At 45.6% G+C, this 25476-nt stretch overlaps 1 protein-coding gene across 1 annotated transcript; it reads right to left on the minus strand.

Annotated features, from left to right (window-relative positions):
• Positions 1-222: 222 nt before the first annotated feature.
• PSBR (photosystem II subunit R) lies at positions 223-1512 on the minus strand. The gene is made up of 5 exons (XM_086796978.1): positions 1084-1512; positions 917-975; positions 773-828; positions 614-666; positions 223-477 (listed from the first exon to the last, which is right to left on the minus strand). The coding sequence occupies exons 1-5, from the start codon at positions 1271-1273 to the stop codon at positions 383-385; spliced, it is 453 nt and encodes a 150-aa protein (XP_086653104.1). The 5' UTR covers positions 1274-1512; the 3' UTR covers positions 223-382.
• Between the last annotated feature and the right edge of the window lie 23964 nt (positions 1513-25476).

A 25476-nucleotide genomic window follows, 5' to 3' on the forward strand; every position in this document is an offset into this window, starting at 1 on the left:
CTATGTGTAACATCAAGGCAGGGTATCGTGATGCAATATGGAGACCACATGTACAGATTAAGCTTTGTAATATCGAACCTAATGGAGACCACAAGTCGAAATGGACCTGCAATTCTCACTAGGCTCTGTCATTCTCTCACCCACCACTCCACAACGCTTCATCATCGACAACCATCCGCGTACATTCAAATTGACTCAAGTATTCAAGGTATGCAAGGAAAATTTGAAGAGATCACCGAAAATCCTTACATTAAAGGAATATACAAGTCAATGGGATAGAGCTCCACAACATAGAGACAGCACAGTAAACTCGTGCATAATGTAATTGACCTCGGAGCCGGCCAAACGAAGCAGCTGTTCAGATGTACATGGAGGATGATGATCACTGGGCAAGAGCGCTCGTGTAGTACACAAGAAGGATTCCTCCCAAAAGAACAGCTCCAAGAGTGAGTGCCCACAGGGCAAGGCCGCCTGTGCCTACAGTGTCAGAATCACAGTAAAGGTTACAGCCTGAGCTTCACTGGATGATTAATTCACACAATCTCAGTCCCAGAACTAACACGCCAAGCGAGATTAACATCAACACAGTATGAGCTCCGGCACCATCACTGACCTGCAGCATACACATCTCCAGTCGGCGACCATTCCTCAGGAGCGTAGATGGGACTGCACACCATCCCCATGACCAGAAGAAAATCAAAATCACGCCCACTGCATCACATCCCTTCCTTCACCACTAACCCTCCCGCTAATCCAAAGGATTATCACTAACCTGTATCCATCGACGTTAGCTCCATACTTCTTGGCGAACTGGTAGACACCCTTACCCTGAGTATTACAACAGAAATCACAATTGACTGCCAAAAGCATTAAGAAAAAATCACCGGCACGATAATACACGAGTTGAAATACATACCTTAGCTTTCCTGCCAGATGCGTCAAGGCCACCCTTGAACTTGGTGTCTCCGGAGGGACCTGCAGAAGGCAATCAGTTAATACAAGCCACTGAAGACAGCAAGCCATGGCTGGAAACCAGAGCTTTGGAGTGCTAATTATGGATGATTAAAGAAGGCTACCGATTACCGAGGGGGGTCTTGGTCTGGATCTTCTTGGCACCGCTAGCCTCTACTCTGAAAGAGTGAGATGGGCGCTTGACGACCAGGGCGGGCACGCCATGCACTGCAGCTCCAGCGAACTCTGACTTCAAGGAGCCGCTGGCCGGGGCAGCAGCCGCGACAGAGGTGGAGAAGGAAGAAGCAGTAACAGCAGCCATATCTCCTCGCTACAGGGTCTGATCAGACAGCACGCGCTCTTCGATCACGCAGTACCTTCGAACCCTATTCTTAAGAGAGCTTTGCTGCAGTCGCTTACATGAAATACTCCGGCCCTTCAGAAGCACAAACTTTAGATAAGATTTTGGGCCTTATCTTATCTCCTACACCAATCAAATACCATCCAATGGCTCCAGCTTTCTTTAATTTGCCCACTCTTCTTTTATTTTCCTCACAAACTTCCATTTTCGTCCACAAGTTTTGCTTTTTCCTTTTTCAAAAAAAGAAAAAGAAAAAAAACATCACAACAGAACCCCATCAAAGAAATTTGCAAGGTTTTAGCTTTCACATGAAGTTACAACCATCATATGGGTCCCAAATTTCGTTTTGATATTAATTAAATAGTTTTGTTTAAAAAATCTCTCTTGTAAACAAGAAAATGCTATGTATAATATCCGATGAGCACAAACTTGAACAAAACTTTGTAGAATATAAATATGAAGATACAAGTATAAAGCATTCCAAACCAAATAATCTATCGATGGGAGAAGACTAAAAAATGAAAAAATAGAGATGATTTTGCATAGGGAAACTAATGGCAAGGTTCTCACAAGAGAGGGATATGACTTAGGCTTAGATATGAAGCACAAGAAAGAAACCAATCCAAGAATAATTGTAGGGTATGGGCGCTTGGGAATTGCCCACAACTTTGTGTGGGCAGCTTGGTCACTTATGGATTTGAAGGGTACCAAATTACTGGATTGATGCATTGTGACCTTGTTGATATTGATGTGTTTGCCAGAAAACATGTTAACAGTCGGTGGGTTACACATACTCCCCTTCCTAATTGGGATCACGCCTCGTGATCTATAAGAAGATGTGGTACAAGGGTAGTGCGGCCGATGTTGATGAAGGCTATCCAGAAAACATGTTAACAGTTGGTGCGTTACACATACTCTACTTCCTAATTGGGATCATGGCCTCGTGATCTATAGGAAGATTTTACACAAGGATAGTGGCCAACGTTGATGAAGGTTGTTGTTGAAGAGCAATGGTGATGTCGTATTTATCATGATGTAAGAAAACATTTTTGTTGAAGGTCACTAGTTCCTCTCGAAGGATGGGGAAGTCTAGTTTGTAATGAATAAAGTTAGAATGGAGCAGGGACATTAGTCCTAAGGGAAGGGGTTTATAACATTGGTAAATGATAACAATTGCTTTCTTTTTATAATCAGCCACCACTGAGCTTTTGATTTTTTTCTTCTACTTTTCAAAGTTATAGCCATAGCGACACCATCGTGTATGACATAGTTACAGTTAGTGACACAAATTGTGTAGCTAAGCGACACCCCTAGCGACATAATCACCATCTATTACCCTGACATATTTCCTCCCACTTGTACTTCAAATTTTCATTTTCCCTCTACCTCATACCTCTCAAAACTGACACTAGATATGAGCACAATATTTGGATCTTATTCTTTGATATAGGTGCTTCAATCTTTGCATTCCAATCAAATGAGTATAGGATCCGGAAGAATCCATTACGATTAGGATTGGCAATGGGTGCCATCTTGTATGCCCATCGATCCCCAAACTACATCTCCATGATTCTTAGTGTTTTGGAGTATGCATGCACGTAATTGTCTTATGGCATATGGTCCTTGTTGAGATGATATATCTTACTTTGCAATGCCTTAGTGAGCTCCTCCTACATGTAACCCACGATGTCTAAAATCTGTAATACAAAGAAAAACAAACACACGCACCCACAAAAAAGATAAGCATAGACTTGAGTACCTTCCATACTAGCTCTGCTAGAATAGCAGGCAGCAGCAGTAGGTGCAGTAGTGTACCATGTGTCATTACTTTTATTCTCCAATGCTATCTTAATCTCCACCCACTTTCTTTCTTATTCACTCAATCCACTTAATAGTGAAGCTTTGTTAGCCTGGCCAAATTTTTGGAAAAGGAAAACCTCATGGCTGAGTGAGGCCTCAATGTGTGCCCTTGTGAGCCTAAAAATTAAATAAAACATAAACGACATTAACCAAATACAACATAAATAGCCAAATACAACATAAATAGCCAAATACAACATAAATAGCATCAAACAATAAACATACAAACGATAGGCCATTTAGAGAACCTGTGGCCTACATGTTGCAATGACTTAACATGTTCATTCAATATTCCATTTTAAAGAAAGAAGCACAAACACAAGACATACTTCTTTTTAGTGCATCTTCACATGGATTTTGCTTCGCAATAGGATAATCCAACCACCAAGGACATATGTTTCTCTCCCAATCACGCATCCCCTTCTCTGCAAATCGAGGAGGATGATACATGGATTCATCAGTCTCTAGATTGCACCACCTTGTGATAAGAGAAGGCAACCCTTACATCACCTTTTGCTAGCACAGGGTTCTAGACCACCTAAACTTAAAAAACATCATCTTGAAACCATCACCAACTACAAGTTGTATATTACTCCTTGGTAGCCTTTAAAGCTAACAATAACTCTCCTTTATCTTGATGCTCCAATTGAAGAAATAGACACTTAACATGGATGTGTCTTAGTATAGAGTCGATATAAGAGTTGCATTCATCAACAATCACCAACATAAATAGTCATCAATAATCATTAACATAAGCACTCATAAACATAAGCAGTCATCAATCAAACTATCACCTTACCAAAAAGCAAAATATATTATCACTTACCTTCATGGATGCATGCATACTAGGCTTTCAACCTATTGTTCCCATCGAATACAAGAAAATTCTTTCCCCTAAGGTCAATCTACTCATCATCGAGTTCATCGTCCAAACTTATCTGAGACTACATTCTACGTTGTTCCCCATACTTTGCACCTCTGCATATGGACACAAGGAATGGAGCACTTAAGGACACATTCCCTTTGGAGTCAAAACTTAAGCATAGAGATGCCACTTGACTTGAAGCAATTCTAGTGGCCTCATTTGAGAAGAGTCAAACAAAGCGGTATGGGAGGAGGATCTATGCCACACTTTATGTAGAGCTTCACAAGAGTGTCCTACAATAAGCCAACTTGAATCTCCTTCCCAAGGACTAAAAGGTGAGTCTCTTTTTTGGGTTTTTTTCCTCCTTGTTATCCTCAGAGCAAGACTCCATCACTTGAACATAAGTTTTCGGCACATGGGTTGTGTGCACGTGAACCCCTTCCACCTCCCCTTGAACTTGAGTTTCAGACACATGAGTTGTGTCTCCATGTGCCCTTTTTTGTTAGGCAACTTAAGATTTCTCAAGCTTGCATCATAAACATGAAGAGTCTACATTAAAATAATACATGTGTTCTTACACTTTGGTGCCATCCTTTGGAGCTCTTTAGATAAATAAGGCCCTACCAATGGAAGCTAAAACATAAACTTTAGCCTCTCTCTCTCTCTCTCTCTCTCTCACACACACACACACACACACACACACACACACACACACACACACACACACACACACAGAGCCCCATATTAGATTGAAAAAGTTGATCTACTTAAGTCATGACACAAAAATGATCTTTTGAGACAATTTCTATAACTGTCTTTCCTAGTATTTAACGCATGAATGTGCAATGGCAGGATCTACTCTACATACATGAGTCCACCATCTATTGCATGTCCACCAACTCTATGCATAGATTGTATGCCATAACCTTGAGCATCACCTAGAGGAGTTTTTTTTATACAGAAGATAAGGTAGGAGATAAACACATACACACATATATGCATTGATTTGCAAGCAAAACAAAAAACATTGCACTTTGTATAAATCTTGAGCATTGCTCGACTCATTTGTCTATACACACATACATATGTATACGTGTATATACATATAAACACACACATAAAAAAAAGAGCTCTATTGATAGATACTTTACTACTCGTGATAGTGCCATAATCACGTGTCAGCGATGTACGCCCAATGTAATATACCCTTACTCAAGTTTGCAAAGCTTCACAAAAATGGAGCCAAGGGTTTAATTGTGTACTTCTTACTATCCGCAAGACGATTCTAACTATACACACACATTGAAAAAAAAGGATCTGTAAGCCCTTTTACTCCTCATGCCGAGAAGAAGCCAATAGATTGAAGGATTCCACATAAGATTTAATTAGTGATGATGATGAGGGACTAGTCAAAGTGGTGGGTAGATTTACAAACCTACTGATGATGAATGGTGAATTGACTCAAACAAATATCACCACATTCATGGCTTCACTCTTGTATGATGACAATGATATTCAACCCTTATTATGGAAAAGAAATATCAATCCATTTCCTAACTCTTCAAGTATTTTAGTGGGCATGTAGTGCTAATCTATGCAACCTATGCAGCATGAGACTTGATACAAATATATATATTAAAAAAAGGGCTCTACTAAGCCCCTTGGGGATCAGCTCCAAGGACTCAACGAGCCCTTTTTTGTGAAGCTGATTTGTGTGTAAGAGGATTGGCATGCCCTCATGCCTCATGCAGACCATAATAAGCCATCACTTCCATTGGGAGTTGTAGATCCAGATTCTAATGACAACGGGGAAGAGGTATCTCAAAGCATCATACCTTATATACTTGACCAATAGAGGAACAATATACTTTAAGGTGCATTATACCTTATATACTCGATCAGTAGAGGTATCTCAAAGCATCAATATACTTTAAGGTGCATATTGCTAACATTTTGAATAGGATTTGTGTCAAAGAGTTTCCAAGGCAATATAATGGGGACCTTGTCTCATGGAATTCCCACCCACCTTTAGGAACGTTAAAACAACAGATGGGATGGAATAAAAAAATTATGGGCATTTTTGGACAAGACCAATAACTTCTAATATGTCACTTAATTGTATAGTTAGGATGAGATGTGTGGGGTCCATCAAATGCCATAGGGTAGATTGTGTGGGGTCCATCAAATGCCATAGGGTAGATTGCCCATACTACTTAAACAATAACAAGTTTAACATACTACTTAGACAATAATAGGTTAACATCACATTTTTCAGAGGATATCTTCAAAAGAAGTATGACTTGGGAATGATGACCAAGGAGGAAAAGAACAAGATAGTATGCCACTTTTGTCAGAGGCCTGCTTAGTGTGTTGCCACTTGCAACTGTCAAATCTACTATGTTATACATCCTTCTGATACAATGACATGACTAATGGTGTGACATTGGTGAGCACAATCACCATGTGTAACCAAGCACTTCTAAAAGGGAAATAGAAAAGACTAGACAACTAGTTGTAGAAGTGTTGATGATAAAAACATTGGATCAAGGAAGATACAAATAAATGTAGCAAAAGATTTGTTGATGAGCTCTATGGTGAAAGAGGAGTCTGAAGATTTTGACACTAATGAGCTAACCAATTTCTTGGAAGAACTAAATCCTTTGGTGGAGAAGGATTTAGTTTAATTCCAATGCATTGATGATATTACTTTGTTACTTTTCTAATCATCCAACCATCACGCTATCATTTCCCAAGAGAAAAGAGCAAAGATGCTTGTTGGAAAATTAATCCTTTCACTAATCTTTCCCTCTTTTACACTAATCAAGAACTCTAATTAACAACTAATCCCTAATTAATTCACACAATTGAGCACATCATTGGATAGAGCAAAGATGCTTGTTGAAAAATTAATCCTTTCACTAATCTTTTCCTCTTTTACACTAATCTCAAGAACTCTAATTAACAACTAATCCCTAATTAATTCACACAACTGAGCACATCATTGGATAGAGCAAGGGAATGCTAATCTATGTGCATCAACAAATGTGTAAATTAATCTAAAATAGGAGATTAATTAGACTCTTAATTTTGGTCTCCTCTTTTAAGGTAAAATTAAGCAAAGAGAGTCAAATTCCTCCAATTGATAAAGAAATTGATGTAATTAGGTGTTTTGATTCATCTAGATGCTCTCAAAACACTAAACAGTAATTTCAACTACTCACATGATCAATTTAGACCCCAATTAACATATTTTCTAAATTTTGAGCCCCTTGAACAAGATTAATCACCCTTAATGACAAAAACCAGTCCATTAAGAGAAATTAGTCAAATTCAAGGATTTTTTCATGGTTTTGAGAAATTTTTTGAAAGATTAAGCTACACCTAATGCTTGCTAATACTCTAATACAAACGATTCAAATAAAAAACACACAATTAAGCTAAAATTAATGATTTTAGTTCTATGTTTAACACTAAAGAGAGCTAACATTCACTAAAAATTGTATTCTACTGTATTGTTTAATGCAATGGATGCAAACTAAGCCTAATACAAACTATATGCAAGCCCTAAGAACATGAAAAACCACAATACAACAAAAACAACAAATTAAGCAAAAAACATTCTTTACAAAAACAAAAAAGAGAGCTATTCTACACCAAATCACACACAAATCACCATCAAATCCACATCTTTTTCATGGAAAACCATTAATAAAGACAATGGGCAATGGATAATGCACAGATTAGAGGAAAAACAATGGAAAAAGCCAAGTAGCGGCGCCAAAAATGTCATGGCTCACCCTAAGAGATTACCAAGTGAACCGCAACTGTCATGAGGATCTTTCCAATGGCCGAGCTCATAACCCTTGAGGTCTCCAACCTCTACAACTCCTTGAGAAGTAATTCCATCGTGCCTCCTGCCCGTGAGCGTTGTCACACTGCTACGTTACACTACATGTAATCGTCCCTCCTCTCACCTCACTTCACTCACACACACTCACTAGTATGCATTAGGGAGAGAGATTAGCTAAGGGTAAGACTCTATTGCACAATGGGAGAGTATGTTGTATTATGAGAGATATTCATTTATATACATGGCCATAAGTGTTCACACTCACTTAAATTGTGACCAATCGGGCGCTTTAGGATCATAAGAGGCCTAATGCTATTGCAATTACTACTCTCATAATATATCCATGAAGTACATCACTTAGGACTTCATCCTAACTTGCTACCACATGCTCTTGAAGCGGGAATTGCCATAAATACTCCGTCACACCATTACGGAAGCCCATCCAAGTTGTAGCTTTGGACACCATTGCTTCATATCTCTTGAATGTATGACCCTTCGGTGTATCTACCTCGACTCCTTAACGTAAGATAATGGTGGTAGCTCTTGTTAACCCTAGGAATGGGTTAACAGTGTGCAAGGAATCCCTTCACCATTGCCTATGCATTGACAAAGACATTATCTTGTTTGATACACTATTTATGGATCTTCCAAATTCCCCAACCAATGATGATGAGGAGTAGTGTTATGCATGGTCACTTTCATGGAGTTTTGGCCCTTTTATAGACAATATCATATTGCATACTATGTATTTAAGCGAGAAAGGCTATTTTGAATTATAAAGATGACAGGTTTAAAGCTTCTTCATTTACCAAGGTTGAAGTTTTTTTCCATCAAATGCTTAAGTTGTACTATGTTGAATACATTGTTAATTGGGTGCTGAGTTGGCCGCTGTGTATGTATTTTCATGATGAATACAGGTGGCTTGAATTTTTTGATGCATATTGCATAGGTGGCTTGAATTTAGACAAATATGTTGCAACCTATGTTGTTCATTGTTAAGTTGATTTGGCTATATGGATATAAGCAGCCATGTATTTTGGTGATGTATGATGTCGCATAGGTGGATTGAATTTAGACAAATACAAGCTATGTTGTTGCATAGGTTGATTGTTGAGTTGTGAAATTATGAAATTTTTGAAATTTCAAAGGAAGTCAAAAAATAGCTCACTAAAATTGGAAAAAAAGCTCGCATGCACAAGCTCATTTAACACATTTAAAAGTAATCATTTCGTTAGACTATAGGAAGAACACAAGATTATCAATTAAAGAATGTTATATCTAAATTGTAAAATATATTTTCGCCCATGATATATGCACATTTAGTAGGCAAAGCGACACCAACTCTCATAGTCATGCCTAAAAATGTTCAACCTATCATATAGGAGCATGTATTCCATGTCTTAGTTAGTCCGAAGCTAGGAATATAGGAGCATACATTTTAACATGACATGAGGGTAATTACCAATCTACTAGTGGTGATTGTTACATATGGTGCTATCCATCACTTTTTCAATAATGCAAGTTACCACTTTGTTAAGGGTGAGTGCTACTAGTAGTGATGCTAGGGAAAGAAGTGCTAGTTACCACCACTATGCTAGTAGTCAATGTTATTATATTCCAGTGGTGATTGTTGCATATGATGCTAACTTACCACTTTTTTAGTAATGCAAGTGACCGCTTTGTTAGTGATGCAAGTTATCACTTTTTTACTCAAGAGATGAGGAGTAAAACATTGCACTTGATACCACAAAAGGCTATGAGGCTTACCTCACGTGTGCGTGTTAGGGCTTAACCTATCAGACTATGTGTTTGTTGTATTTCCTGTTGGGATGTATGTTGCAGCTACCCTAACTACATGCCTAAATTCAAGAGGTCATAGCTTCGTTCTACAAACTTCTACAAACTCTCAACAGGATTATTTACCACTGTTAGTATTTCAAGTTACCACCTTGACAGTAGTGGTAGTTGCGACTATGCTTGTGGTGAGTGTGATAAAAGTGGTAGCTCCCACTATGCCAATGAGTTTGACGACAGAAGTGGTAGTTACCACTATGCCAATGTGACTATTACTTGTGTACCATTGGGGGGTGATGCTGGTGGTGCTAGCTACAACTTAACCATTGGTGCTAGTTACAATCACCACCATGAAACTAATGATGGCAGTGGAGTATTAAAAGACTAAGGTCATGTAAAAGGGTAGGAGAAGGGTGTGTGTGTGAATGGACTTATGGTCCACTAGCTCACCTATTTAAAGGCAAAGCTAGAAGGCATTTTGTATGGTGCAAAGGCCAAGTTGTATGCATAAGCAACTTAATAAACAAGTTCATTTCTTGTATTTTTTGGTCTCTCTCCTCCACTCATTTTGATTTAGTATAAGCACCACGTTTTCTCAACATGGTATCTAGAGCTTGGCAAGATTAGGTCATTTTTTGTGGTGTAGAATAGGTCAATCTTATCTCCCTTTTTTTGTGGAGCTAAACCTCCTGCCAGTGGAGGAGCTCTAGCATCTTGTGGAGGCAAGAACTCGGCGTGTTTTCAACTGGGAAAGTGTAGAGGAGGTGTAGGCGCTGCAATTCGTACTACTAATGGTTGATGTCAGGGTACTTAGGCCGTGGCAGTTCGTACTACTAATGGTTGATGTCGGGGTACTGAGGCCGTGGCACTGAGCGCTGAGGCCGGCGCATGTTTTTTGCTGCAGCATGGTGCACGCCTAATTCACCTCCTGCGTGTGCAGGACCAAGTTACAAAATCTTAGAGCAATTGAAGCCCCCCTAAAGGAGCCCCTACTACCAAAGTCTCAGCTCTAATGGCGGCCTGATGTGCGCGCAACAGAGGAAAGACCAGGCCTACCCACTGTGGTAGCCATTGAAGCTTCCATTAAAGCTTCAAAATAAAGTGTTTTTTTGCACTAATCTTCTCTTCTTGCCTCTAAATCTCTTAAGTGCTCTTGTGAGGGCTTGTTCCAGATCCTCTGAAGTTGACATACACCATGAGGTGTTCATAAGTCTCATTCATCAAGCTTCATCAAAGTGTTCAACATTCCCAAGTGTGCTTATTAGCACTAAAGGTGTTGCTAAACACTATTGATGGGTGTAGCCATCAGCAAAGAGGAGCCTCTTAACATTACGAAGTGTTTCTAAACACTAATAGTGAATCTAATCACCAATACAAGTGTCATTTGATGCTAAAAATGTGCTCTTAAGCACTAATAGTGTTGTTAAACACTAATGGTGATCTTAATCACCATCAAAGAAAGTGTTCCTTGACACTAATGATGCTCTCTCCATCAGAATTAGTAGTTGGGCACAAACCCTAAGTGCTAAACCATAAGCTTCACCATCTTAATCTCCTTTTTTATGCAACATCCCTAGCTTGATTAAGGGTTGTTGCACTCTCATAAGCCTTTTCTTTTTCTACTTAAGCCAAAACATCACAAATTTCTATGAGACAAAGGAGTGTTGTGAAAGCCAGAATCGATAGCTTGGGCTGCATCGACTGACGACCTCGCCTGCGAGCTCCGCTTCTCCCCCCCCCCCCCCCGCTGCTTCTCGCCATCGCGCCCCCCTCTCCCCCCCGCCAGTCCACCGCTTTCTCCTCCGTCCTCTCCCCCGCCTCCTTCATTGCGCCCCTCTTCGCCATCTCTCCCCCGCCTTTTGCCTCGCGTCCTCCCCCGCCTTCACTCCCCCGCCTCCCTCCTCGTTTCCGCCTTCTTTCCCCCCGCCTTCTCTTCCTTCGCCACCTTCCCCGCTGCCTTCCCCGCCATTCCCCCCGCCGCTTGCTTCCTTCCCCCGTCATCTTTTCCTCCGCCTCTCTAACCCCTTCGCCTCCTTCTCCCCCGCCTCTCTTCTCTCCCCCGCCACCTCTCCCCCCTCCGCCTTCTCTCTCCTCCCTTTCGTCTCGCCCCTCCGCCCACCGCTAACTCCTCCCCGCCTCAGCTTCCCCCCCCGCCCCCGCTATCCTGTAGCCCTCCGCCTCTCTTTTTTCCTCGCAGGGCTGTGTCCCTCCCGTTGGTGACCCCGATTTTTGGCCTTTACCCTCTGGAGGACTCCATGGAAGCCGCTCCGACTAACCCTGCCGATTCCGGTCTCCGTCTGGAGTTCACAGCTAAAGATCTTCAGTTGTTTGTTTCCACAGTTTCCGCTCTTGAGGCCTCCTCCTTGGTCTGCAAGATAGTGGGTAGCCGTCCGATGCGGAGAGAGCTTCGCGACCTTCTGCAAGGCAGCCTTGTTGGCGTGCCCGCCAAGATCGTCAGCGTAGATTTTTTGGGACGTGGCTACTACCAGGTGGATTTCGAGTCCCCACAGGCAGCTCAGATGGTGTTGGCTTGGAGCCCCATTGCCCTCCGCTCATCCCGGACGTTCCTGGCGCGATGGACTCATGGTTTGGACCCCGCTTCTGACCCGCTAGCAGGCGCGACAGGTTTCCCCGTCACTATCTGCTTTCCTGGACTCCGTAGGGAGTACTTGCCCCTCTTGTCATCCATTGGCAAGGCGTTTGGGCAGGTGGTGGAGACGCCTCAGACAGCGGCTTCAGTGATTGCTCGGGTAGCAGGACTCCCGGCCATTCGGGTTGTGGTTCCGTCACCGGAGTCCCTCCCGAAGACGATCCTTCTCCCTTGTCTTTCTGGAGGACATATGATACAGCGCGTGGAGTATTCGGGCCTCCCCGGCCAGTGTTACACATGTCGGGAGATGGGCCATCTCGCACGCGCCTGTCCCCGCAAGGGGGCTCATCCTTCATGCTATGCCGCCTCTGGACCCCCTGCAGGAGACCCGAGGGGTGGCCATCCACTTCAGAGACTGGACATCCCTGGCTCGCCACAGCAGGCGCCATCATCTGACGAGCAGGCCCCGGCGGAGGATGCCGCGCAGTCCCAGGAGGCTGGCGGATGGCAGGAGGTTTGCCGGCGGAAACGCCCGGCCCGCAGGGACCATCGCAGACGCCAGCAGGCAGCACAGGCTGGCGGACAGGCTAGCGGACAGGCGACTCCGGTTGGCGTACAGGCACCTACCCGTACTTATGGTCCTGTCAGGGATAGGCGGCCAGTAGGTCCCACCCCGATGGATGAGGATTCAGACTCAGTGCTCGTTGAGGCCGCTGGTGGAGCCTCCCACGTGGAGACCCCGCTCCCGCCTCCCCCCGCGGCGGGGGGCCCCGCCCCCTCCTTGGAGCAGATTCCTGAGGATCCCGGGCCGCACTCTTCGACCCCCGGCTCCCCTTCCCCTCACCCGGAGAGCACTCCTTCCACCCTCCCCTCTCCCCCCCCACAGCCCCCCCCCTCCTGCCTCCCCCGGCGGCCCCCCTGACACCTATCCTCTGGTAGATGCCTCTCCATCCTCTCCTCACTCTCCCCCCTCCTCGCCGCGAGCCCCCCTCCCTCGGCCTCTCCAGGATACTTCGCCAGACCACCCACTGCCCCGGGGCAGCGCAGCTGGGTAGGCCAGAGCTAGCGGCTGTTCCACCGCCACTCCGGCGGGCCGGTGGAGATGGCGATCCTTGCTTCGCCCGCCACCACACAGAGTTCTCTCCCAGCCTCCCCTGGGGGGCCCCCGCGAGTGATGGGGCTACCAGTGGATTACGGTTTTTTCAGGTGCCTCCAGCTGGATGCTGGCCTGTTCGAGACACTGGTCGTGCCCTTGCGAGTTTGCGTGGTGTGCCATCCCTCTCGTTCTCCCTCTGTGGTGAGCAGCATGGTGGCTTTCTCCTTTCCTCTCAGTGTTGCCCCAGACACAGCATGGGATTGCAACTCTGTAGAGGAAGTTTTGCGTGATCAGATACTGGAGTTTTCTTACCACTTCAGTGACTTGGGGCTCACAGACCTATTGCAGACCCGATTACACTCACAGCCCGCATGAGCTTGTTTGGTATAGGAGACTAGCGGGCGGATCCGGTCCACACCTCAGTTGAGGCGGTGCTTCTGATTCTCCTCCACCCCGAGGGTGCAGCCTACCTTTAGATACATGTATGCAGAGGATTGGTCTCACGCCTATGCCCTGGACAGGGCGAAGGCGGAGTCGGGCTGGACACAGAGACAGGTCACCCTCTTTTTGGAGAGACTCCGCACCCGGACAGACAGTTCTCCCTCCAAGCCGGCGCCCAAGACTCACAGAGTGGAGGGCAGATCATCCGGCCGGCTGAGAGGGGTGAGCCAGTGGAGGCTGCTTCACTTGCCATAGCTCATCCATGAGGATCCTCTCATGGAACATCCAGGGTCTTGGTGGACATCGCTGCTACATTGGTCGGGGCAGACTTCGCCAGGAGATCCAGAGGGCTCTCGTTGGAGGACCCATAGATATCCTTTTCATCCAGGAGCACCACCTTTCTGCCGGGCGTACCCGCACCTGCGGGAAGATCTTGCCAGGCAGGAGTCACACTTTTTGGTCACCGGCATATGGCTCCCAGGGGAACCAGGGTGGAGTATGCATCTCAGTCAGCGAGCAGCTTCTATCCGAGGTTGTGGACTCTGGCATTCTGGTCCAGGGTCGTGCGCAGTGGATCATCCTTCGGGTTGGGGAAGACCGCATTGGCTTCCTCAACTTCTACGCCCCTAATGGGGCGACCGGGAGAGCCGAGTTCTGCAACACCATTAGGCAGTCCCTCCCCTTGGTAGACCACTGGTGCCTCGGAGGGGATTGCAACATGCTGGAGGATGCAGAGGACAGGATGGGGGGCAGCCAGGAGACCATTCATGGGCCGGAGCTCGCTGCCTGGGAGGAACTAGTGCTACAGGTGAGAGGCCAGGATCCGTGGACTCTCCCGGAGTTTGGCAGGTTGCAGGGGAGTCTATCTTTCTCGCGCTCGGATAGACGGGCCACAGGAGTTAACCTTTCCCGCATCGACAGGTTTTACATTGATGAGTGGGCCTGTGATAGAGGTGGCACAGTGGGCATACTTGCAGGCTCCTCGTTTTCAGAGTGCTTCTCCAGATCGAGGACCCCACGAGAGGAGAGCAGGGCCAGAGCGTCCGGATTCCAGATTGTCTCATAGAGGAGCCCGAGATTGCGATCAGAGTTGAGCAGGTCTGGCAGGAGCTGCAGTTCAAGAGAGGATCGGCAGCCAGCGATCTTGCCAGTGGCTTGCAGGAGATCAGCCAGATGCTCAGACAGGCTGCCTTGGACCGGCTGGAGGCCTTCAGAGAGCAGGAGAGGAGCCTACGGAGGAGTCTAGCGTCCCTCCAGAGACTCCAGGAGAGGGATCCTACGAGCCCTTGGATCTCAGAGCAGATGGAGTCAGCTCGCACTGAGATCAGATCCATCGAGGAGAGGAGGGTGGAGTTCCGATTCCATGCTCGGGCTTCTTTTTGGACACAGGCTGGAGACAGAGTGACTCGAGATTTCTTTGAGGCGACTGGGCCTCGCTTCAGACGAGAGGGTCTCAGGCGTCTTCGGCAGGCTGATGGCCAGGTTGTGGTGGATCCCCCCAGGGTTCGGGCTATAGCCACAGATTTTTACAGGGATCTTCTCTCTGCTGAGCCAGCAGATGACAGGGTAAGAGAGGCTCGGGAGGCAGTCTGGAGCTTCACGAGACCGGTAGTGCCGGCCCATTTGCAGCACTCCCTTCTCTCCCCCTTCTCGGATACGGAACTGGAGGAGGCTCTTCAGACATTACCTCGAGGCAAATGCCCAGGAGAGGACGGTCTTTCGGTGGCTTTCTTCCAGAGGTACTGCTGGGGCCTCTTACATAGGGGCTTCAGATTGGCATTCCAGGAGATTATGGAGTCAGGAGTCATGCCGGACAGCATGGCAGAGGGGTTGATCCACTTGATCCCCAAAGAGGGAGGAGACAGACTGGAGATTAGACAGTGGAGACCGATCACCTTGCTAGGCACGGCCTACAAGGTCCTAGCTAAGGCAATCAGCAGGCGGCTTCAGCCTCACCTTCCGGACATCATCCACTCCACGCAGATAGGCTTCATCCAGGATAGGAGCATTCTGGATAACATTTTCTCTTTCTGGGAGGCTACGGCTCTGGCTAGATTTCAACAGGAGGATCTGGCAGTGCTCCTTCTCGACTTCGAGAAGGCATATGATCGGGTGGACTGGGCCTTCTTGGAAGGCACTATGGAGAGGATGGGCTTCCCCCCTCAGTGGATCCGTGGGGTCTCTGCACTCTACACATCGGCTCATAGCCAGGTGCTGATACAGGGCATGCGCGGAGAGAGGTTCCAGCTCTCGCGCTCGGTGCGACAGGGGTGCCCCTTGGCGCCCTTTCTTTTTCTTTTTGTGGCGGAGGCCATGAGCACTTTTTTGACGGCACAGGATACAGGTTTGCGGGGCCTCCAGCTTCCCATCCGCACCTCGGAGGAGCTCCTAGACTCGGAGTTTGCGGATGACACTGCTGTCTATCTTCAGGGAGGTGAGGAGAACCTCCGCCGCTTCGCCTTAGCCATGGACAGGTTTTGCAGAGCTTCGGGCGCTTTGATCAACTGGCACAAGTCGTGTGGGTTGTGGGTCAGCTCTATGCCCCCCCCGACTTGGAGGCTTGACGGTTTTCAGTGGCTGCCCCCCGGCACTACAGTGCGTTATTTGGGATGCTATGTGGGCATTGACATATCTCCGAAGCAGCAGATAGCCCCCCTTCTTCTGAGCATTCGGAAGAAGCTTCTGTATTGGAGTACCGCTCGTTTATCTCTGGCTGGCCGAGTAGTTGTGGCCAACCAGGTTCTGCTTGCTACTATGTGGTACATCACTTCTTGCTGGGCCTTCTCTCGGGCGTGCATTGGCCAGGTGCAGAGGCTCATCAGGAACTTTCTTTGGTCAGGTGGCGACGGGCGGCCCGCCAGGGCCAAGGTGGCATGGGCGGTGATCACTCAGCCGAGGGAGAGAGGCGGCCTGGGCATTGTTGATCCTATTTGCCAAAGCCGAGCATTGCTTGGCAAGTTGGTAGTTCGTGGCCTCCTCCCAGGCGCGCTGAGCCGTGGAAGGAGTTTCTTGTTTCCAGGATGCTCAGCCGCACCCCTTCTCTTAGTGGGCCCTGGACCCCCCAGCATCAGGTGGATCTTTACAGAGCAGCGATTCAGAGGAGTGGGCCTTGGCTTCGAGGAGCATTTTGCAGCTAGCCTTCTGAGGGCCTGGTCGCATCTGAGGCCGTCACTCTTCCAGACTCCCCCGGGCACCGATGAGGAGCGCCTGAGGCAGCCTTTGATCTGGAACCCCTTGATTCGTCTCCCCAGTGGCCATATGGTTGGATCGCGGTCTCACGTGTCATGGGGCCCGCTGAGCTCTGGCCCAGCCCAGTCCCTAGACGACTGGATAGGTTTTCAGCAGCTGCCTCTAGAGGCTCAGGAGAGGAGACTCAGTGGGATGAGGGGCAGAGAGTTGATGAGACAGGACATTGAGGCGGCCATCCCCCGGGAGTGGCGGACCCCAGTACAGGACCCTCCACCTCCACAGTGGATGGGTGTCTTTACTCGGCATGAGATCCTTCTAGCGGTCTGCGGCACAGCGGAGAGAGTCGCCCCACTCACTTTCGAGGTGGGAGAGGGTGGCCAGCTTCAGAGGACACGACTAGATTTGGATGGACTCCAGGGATGTATTCTTCAGAGGGTGCGGGTGGTCGGCTTTCATCAGAGACAGTGGCATGTAGACCCCTCACCGGCCTCGATAGGGGAGGAATGTTCTTGGAGATTATGGGCTTGGGACAACAGGCCTCTTATTCGCCTTCATCAGTGGGATCCAGGTGAGTGGTTTTGGCGAGATCCCTACTTGGCCCCTACCAGCCCAGGCATCCCCTTTTTTCAGTACACAGCGAGGCTGGGGCGGCGGATTCAGAGACACAGGATAGCGAGCACCCCGACGGCGGCCGAGCATTGGCGGAGACAGGGGCTCTCCCCTGCCTTTCTTAGGGACTTCTGGCAGCGCCTTTGGGCCAGTTTTCGGCCCCGGAAGGTGACGCTGTTTCTCTGGCTCACAGCGCATAGAGGACTAGCTGTGGGGGCTTGGCTAGCTTTCGACAGTCACCCAGCGTCCTGCCCTCGGTGCGGCCATGCACAGGAGTCGCAGCGGCACTGCTTATGGGATTGCCCACAGGCACAGCAGGTCTGGCAGCGCGCTCTCAGGATGGTTTTTGCAGGCTCACTAGGTGAGATGCTGGTGACGTGGGGTACGGTGGCTTGGGCCACGGACAGCGGCCCGACCCTTGGATATGAGGACGTCCCTGGCAGTGCGACCATCCAGGTCTCTGACAGGGTGATGGCGGTGGTTCCGACGCCAGACTTCTCTTCGGCAGCCCCTCAGGAGGGGGTCGGGCACAGATGGGAGTTGATCAGCAGCATGACGGCTTGGCACATTTGGAGAGCCCGATGCAGGGAGGCCATTGACCGCCAGGCGACTCCACCGGCGGAGGTCATACAGGCCCTCTGGTGGGTGGAGATCATTCACACCTTGAGGACACTAGGGGAAACTCCAGGGCGACTCGGATCGCATGAGAGGGCGCCGCAAGGCTTTCCTCCGCACTTGGCAGCCTGGCCCTTTCCTCACCGCGAGGGGCGAGGATGTCACTTGGCACTACAGGCCTCCAGTTTGGCTTTTCTCACCTCCCACATGTACTACTAGGTAGCCCCCCCCAGAGAGCGGCCAGCCACCACGGGGGTGGAGCTCAAGAGTTCACTGTGTTTTTATCCCTCCTTGCGAGGTGAGCTTTGTAGCCTTATGGCGTTTTCTCATTAACTAATAGAAGGATCTTTTTTTCGAAAAAAAAACATCACAAATTTTCTAGTTTTCTTCTTCATAAATCAGCCCATTACTCTCTTGTAATCTCCCTTCAATACCCAATGTCAAATGAAAACACCCAAATTAAGAAGTTCTCAGGAGAGGGCTTCCACACTTGGCAAGTTCTTGTCAAGTACAAGATGATGTCCAAAGGTTTTTGGCCATTCATCTTCGGCACTAAGGTTATTGATCGAACTAAGGCTGAAGATATTGAAGATGATGAAAGGGCACAAGCCATCATCATGCTTCATCTTGATGAGGCTCTTATTCACCATGTGGACCAGCTTCCGACTGCAAAGGAGAAATGGGATGAGCTTGACAAGCTTTATGGAGCTCGTGGTGGTAAGAATTCCAAGATCTCACTTAAAATTGAATTTTTCAGCTTGGAGCTCAAAGAGGGAGACAACATTGGAGCCTTATCTCTCACTTGAAGGACCTTATGGCTCAACTTGCATCAGTGATGTGAGAATGGATGAAGATGATGCAGTGGCTATTTTGTTAAAAGCAGTCAAGAAGGTGTACCCCACCTTAGTCACCACCCTGAAGAACATACCTAATCCCACCCTTGAAGGAGTCATTCAATCTTGTCTTGATGAAGAAAAGAGGCCAAAGGGAGGAGCTGAATCTTCAAATGCATCGACTCCATTGAATATCGAACAAGCTTTGTCACATCAAGTGAGCAAAGTAAGGTGTACCCATTGCAAAAAGGTAGGTCATTTTGCAAATAATTGTTGGATCAAATATCCCAACAAGATGAAATGTAACAAGTGCAAATAAACAGGGCATATCACTTCTAAATGTCCTAACAAAGAGTCAGAGGCTAACATCAGCCTCTAACTCCACTGAGAAATTGTTTTAAATCTCAATGTAACAACACCTATATTCCTAACCTTGTACGCCTAATGTTATAAAGGCAACCTATGTCCAATACCACCTATTCTAATTTTTTTCATAGTTGGTATTGAGGGAGGGTATTAAAAGACTAAGGTCGTAAAAGGGTAGGAGAAGGGTGTGTGTGTGTGAATGGACTTATGATCCACTAGCTCACCTATTTAAAGGCAAAGCTAGAAGGCATTTTGTATGGTGCAAAGGCCAAGTTGTATGCATAAGCAACTTAATAAACAAGTTCATTTCTTGTATTTTTTGGTCTCTCTCCTCCACTCATTTTGATCTAGCATAAGCACCACGTTTTCTCAACATGGAGGTAGTGAGAAAAGGTAAGGGAAAAAATGAAAGATAGTACTATAAATCAACAACAAGCTTACCTCTCTTTGGGGTCTTAGTAGATGTGCTTCCTTGAGACAGCACCATTAACTTTGCAGCAATAACAGGGATCTTTGGTGAGCAACAAGACTCCAAGCACTCATCATGGCCAGTACAAAGGTGTGCAAAACAAAACATATGGTATGGGTGTTTAAATGGCAACATGTAAACCCCCAATGCCTCATCACTGTGGCTAGCCCCCACATCTTGTGCAATTTGCAGCCAACACAAGTGTCTCTACCTCATGACTTGGCACCTACTATGGTGGTCAAAGAATTAGTGCCATGCAAGGTATTGATCCCAAAATTTCCTTGATGAAGTCAAGTTGGAAACACCTACCTTTTGCAATCGTAGTAGTGGTGTCATAATCAACATGTATGTGCAACAAACAAATTGATAATACACAATTCATTGGTCAAGTTATTTCTAAAATTGCAATAAAAATCAAGATAAGAATACATGTCCATTCATGAGGGTTCTCTCCAATCCAACCTGTATTGCTTTACGCTTAAGTACCACAAGAGTTATCTTTAATTGTGTAACCTCTACTTCTAGTTCTTTAACCTGCATTGGGTTAGTTGGATCTCGATCCTTTTCTTCTTGTCTTCTTGTCTTCTTGTAAAGCTTTCTCTATATCAGCAAGTTGCTCACTAACATTTGCCATGGTGCACTACTGCCTCCTTGGCTTTTTCTAACTTTTTTGCTACCATATCATGGTATGACATAGCCAATGCATGGCTCTTTTCAACCTCCCACAATACATCATTTGACACCAAAGCTACAAGTTGGCCTTAGAAAAAAGTTCCCTTAAAAATGCTAAGGGAGCTTTCTTGTCCTAGCCTTAAAGGCACCAAAATTTAATTATGCAACCTCTGCTTCTAGTTCTTTAACTTGCATTGGCTCAGCTAGATATGGACCCTTTTCTTCTTGCAAAGCTTCTCACTAACATTTGCCACAATCTCTAAAGCTGCCTCGTATGGTGCACTCTATTGACTTGGATTTTTCTAGCTTTTCTGCTACCATATCATGGTCTGACATAGCTAATGCATGGCTCTTTCACAACCTCCCACAATATGTCATTTGACACCAAAGCTACAAGTTGACCTGAGAAAAAAGCACCATTAAAAGGCCAGAGGAGCTTTCTTCGACTTTCACATGCTGAGTTCGCCCTTCTTCTCCAAGCCTTGAAGGCACCCATGAAAATGTACCCATCTTTGTTTCTTGCTCTCTATCTTGCCAAACTCAGCAATGTTTATCATTACACTCTTTGCAAATGAAGCCCAATTTTGACAGGCCCTTTTAAGTACTCATAAACAAATCCTTGTGCAAACACAACTGGCACTTCCAAGTTAGTCGATTGTTCATGATACACTTGTGCATAATATAACCTATAAAACATGGGATAAAACTCTTCCTTCACTTTCTTACACTTTATATTTGCCCCTCTCTTCATAATCTCTATCAAAGGTGAAATCATAGAATGCAAGTTCTATGTAACTTCTCCATAAACACTTGAAATTATTCTTAAGGATGATTTTATCTCTAAGAATGTAAGCAACCTCACCAAAGGAGAAAGAGTATTTCATCACCAAAACCATCATTATCTACAAGCCCTCTTGAAAATTTTGTCATCAACAACCCCTTTTGAAAATCACCCTAAGTCATTGTTGTTGACAACAACAAAGGCCATCTATACAACTGACAAAGATAAATCCAATAACATGACCTTGACATTGATAATCCCTATGTTAAAGGCCCAAGACACTCATCATGAATGATTTCTAAACCCACCAAAACTAGGGCTTCCTTGTACTCTAATTCTAAGAAGGGTACCAAACCTTTAGCTCCACCAACGAAGGTTAGGTAGTTGGTCTATATTCACTCACAAGCTCCCACACTTTATTTCTTATTGAAAAATATAACATCTTAAATTTTCATGATTGAAAATTATGTTGGTCCAATTTTGTAATTTTGCGGTGGGGCCACCATATTAATCACCATGCTTGGTTGAGATGTGATCTTGCTTAATTGAGATGCGATCTTGCTTTGTTAAGAATGTGATTAAGTAGAATCAACCATACGATAACATAAAGTAGAATTAACCATACAATTCCGTAATACCCTACATGCCTAAAAAATCTTTACACCCCCTTGTAGTTGATGAGAAATGGTAACTCTAAGATCACACAACAAATCTTTTTCTCATCATGGAGATGTCATTCTTGGAGATGATGCGTCCAATGATGATAACATGTTTAACCTAGAATTGACATTGAGTGGGTTCAATGAGATGTGATAGAGTTTGTGTCTCTCAAAGATTAGCCAAATATGAGCAAGATGATCCTTCCGCTTTGGTGAGTGCATGCATAGGACATCAAAGAATATCTCTAAGATCTTTTGAAGCAATTCCTTGAAAGCTATATACATCAAGCATTGCAGCAAATCAGGTCATGCTTGATCATCAAAGAGGAAGAAATTTTGATCGACCACCTTGGAGGTTCCAGAACAGACCTAATTCACCGGGACCACAAGGGCAGCAAGAGGGTCCACCAGGGGTGCAACCGTGTGATTATTGTGCTCTTAGAGGTCACAGGGTTGGGCCATTATGTGAGCTATGGGTTAGGGATGAAAGAGGGATGACAGTGGTTAGAAATCAGGTTGGCTTTAGACTAGTTGGTCTGGTGCCTCAACAGCAACAACCACCAACTTCAAGAAATGCGATGTTATTGGAAATGCATTCAGAAGGTGAGTCTCTAGAAACATCATGACTGCCTAGTTCTCCTGTACCTGGTGGGGCAGTCAGCCCTTTGATGTTGGGGGCAATGGGGGAACTGGTAAAGGGTCCTCTTAAAATAACTTCTGGAGATCATTACAATTGTGATTGTTCAGCATGTATCCAGATTGAAGAATGTCTAGAGGAAGCACCAGCTTTTGTAGTAACTTGAGCCAAAGAAGGTTAAGGGACCCTTGGATTGGCTTGAACAAGATGAGGTTTAGCAAGGGGTTTTGAAGGAGATCAATAAGATCCAAAGAAAGATAGTACCTCCTCCCGATACCTCTATGTTCCAAGATGTGCTTGGGGGAAATAGTGGTTCATCAACCCACATAAAGGAAGGTAGGGGTGGTTTGTCATAACTTTTTGAAGCTTTGTTGAAGTCTCCAATTCATCTAACTTTTAGTAAGTACTGAATTTTATACCTAGTTTCCAAGAGCAATAGCTTCTGACCTCAGATGAGCCAGAGCCGGTTAAGCAAGAAACTGTTCAGTACAGTCTGGATGATACGCTAACTCTGCTAAACCAGGTAGAGACTGGTGTGGTGGATTATAAAGTACCAACTATCCAGGCTGAATTGAAAGGTAAAATATTTAAGGAAGTTTTCTTAGATGGGGTTTCGGGGGTCAATATATTACCAGAAGTAGTTTATAGGCATAACAAGTTGGGGGTGTTGCAGCCAGCTCCATTTTAGGTCAAAATGGCAGATCAAAGGAGACTGCAGCCGCTTGGAATTTTGAGGAATCGGAACATAAGAGTGGCAGATGTGAAATTTAGAGTAAATTTTGTGGTTCTTAAGATGGATAGTGGAGAGCATTCTTATGACATGCTGTTGGGTAGACCCTGGTTTAGATCAGCCAAGATTGACCACCATGACTGGGGTGTTGATACCACTGTGATTAGATTTGGAGAAAAGGAAATTCAACTGTCTTTGGCACATAAGGTTATTTTGAAGAGATGCCATAGGCCACTAGTAGCTCAGACTATAAATTTTACAAATGAGGTAGAGGATGATGAGGAGGATATGTATCTAGCTGCTAATCCAACAGTAATGCCGATTTTTGGGATAGATGCTGAGAAGATGGAATTATTGGAAAAAGGGTCTTTGGAACCAATCTCAAACTGGAATCTCACTTGCATTAGAAACTCTGTTTTTCATTCAAAGGACTGTTTTATGCCAGAATGCTGGAGGAAGCATTTGGCTTATGTTTTTCTAAAGGAGGTTCGTTGGAGCAACTGGGTGACGGGGAGTCATCAAGGGACATCGCCCGCGACAAAGCCTGTCGAGGTCTTTGACCAGCCTCGGTACGGTTAAAATGGTGCGCTTCCGGTACGATGGGCAAGGGTCGATGAAGCGGTCCCTGAGTGAAGTGCTAGGACACCTAAGGAGGATCCTAGCGGGTTCTAACCAGGCGATGCACGGGCTCGTGGTTGCTAGGACACCCAGGCGTACATTGAGGAAGATATCTGATGAACAAAAGGAAAGGTTTTTGGGAACAAAAAATTGATACTGGATCTCGTTGGTTGGCCAGCTGGTCTTCAACAGAGAGTTCAGATGATGCATTTTTGTAATACAATGGACTTGGAATTTTGAAAAATGATGATCGAAAATATTATGATTTTATTCAAGGATTATCTTAAAACCAGTCGAATCTGTTATAAATGACAATTTCATATTGGGTGCATAGGTGGTGTGCCTATTTAATTTTTGTATGAATCACCGGCTAGGGGGCCTGGGAACTCTTTTCCTCGGTACCCGGGCAAAAATCCAATCAAATCTTTATAAAGGAATCCCACCAATTCAGTGGTCGGGTGGTTGGCTAACCCATGGGCCGGATGGGGTTAGGTTGGATTGGAGGATTCCTGAGAAACAACTAGATACGATTAGTTATGTTAATGAGTTTAAATCCTAAGAAGACCTTGTTCTGTGGGAAGGGATCATCGGCTGTGCCTCGAAAATGAGAAAAAAAGCGGTGATTCCATGGACCAAGTGCAAGTCTCTTCTTGATTTGACCATGTGACTTCAGGTTTGGTCAGATCAGTTTAATTTAGTAAAGACTTGACTCGTTACAGTAATCTCCTAGTTAAAAGATTTTTCACCTTCCTAGCGAAATCGCCTGTGCCTTCCGGGCGAGGGGAGTCTTCCGGGCCCAGTCTCGGAGGGACCGCCCCCCGGGCTAGCCTCCCATCCAAGACATCCGCAAGCGAGGCCCCGAGTGTGCAGGACCCCCACCCCACGCGGGAGGCCGACGCTGCTTCCGTCTCGCCGGGCAGGAGCCTCAGAGCGGGCGGGCTGGGACCTCACATCTCGCGTTTTTCAAGTGGGGTAGGATGTAAGATTCCTCCCTCCAGCTTTTGAGGTGTGCAAGTGTAAGATCCTCCCCTTCTAATCTTATAATTATTCCCTTCTCTGAAATAAAAGAAAGATCCTATTTTACCTTATTTTGGCCTGGAGAGAAAAAATGTCTAGAGGGAGGTAGTTCAAAATTGAAATATTTTTGGATATAAAAATCCTCCTAGTGTCTAAAATGGTTTTCCCTGAAACAAAAATTCAAAAAGAACTTTCCAATGTGCAATTGGAATTAATTGAAAATAGGTATAAAGGACCTTAGCCTAAGGGTCTAGATTTTTAGAAATTTTTGGATTATGGTCCAATTAAGGTTCCTATGGACCAATAAGATTAATCCAAATGTAGGGAGGAGATAAATTGAAGAATAAAAGAAAAACCCCCCAAAAATTGAGTAAATGCTCACATAAGATGAAGAGTGGACTAAGGACCAAAGAAAAGAATTAAAAAGCTGAATTTTGACACCTCAGTGTGGGGATATCCCCTCATGAAGTAGG

This window comes from Cibotium barometz, chromosome 64, assembly GCF_041138505.1.
Source record: "Cibotium barometz isolate CiBa-2024 chromosome 64, ASM4113850v1, whole genome shotgun sequence".
NCBI lineage: Eukaryota > Viridiplantae > Streptophyta > Polypodiopsida > Cyatheales > Cibotiaceae > Cibotium > Cibotium barometz.

What these genes read in the sequence shown, in the direction of transcription:
- PSBR (XM_086796978.1), bottom strand. Translation starts at nt 1,273, where the DNA reads ATGGCTGCTGTTACTGCTTCTTCCTTCTCCACCTCTGTCGCGGCTGCT. An exon ending in CCAGACCAAGACCCCCCTCG is followed by an intron (nt 976 to 1,083) that starts GTAATCGGTAGC and finishes TGCCTTCTGCAG; the next exon opens with GTCCCTCCGGAGACACCAAG. An exon ending in CATCTGGCAGGAAAGCTAAG is followed by an intron (nt 829 to 916) that starts GTATGTATTTCA and finishes TGTAATACTCAG; the next exon opens with GGTAAGGGTGTCTACCAGTT.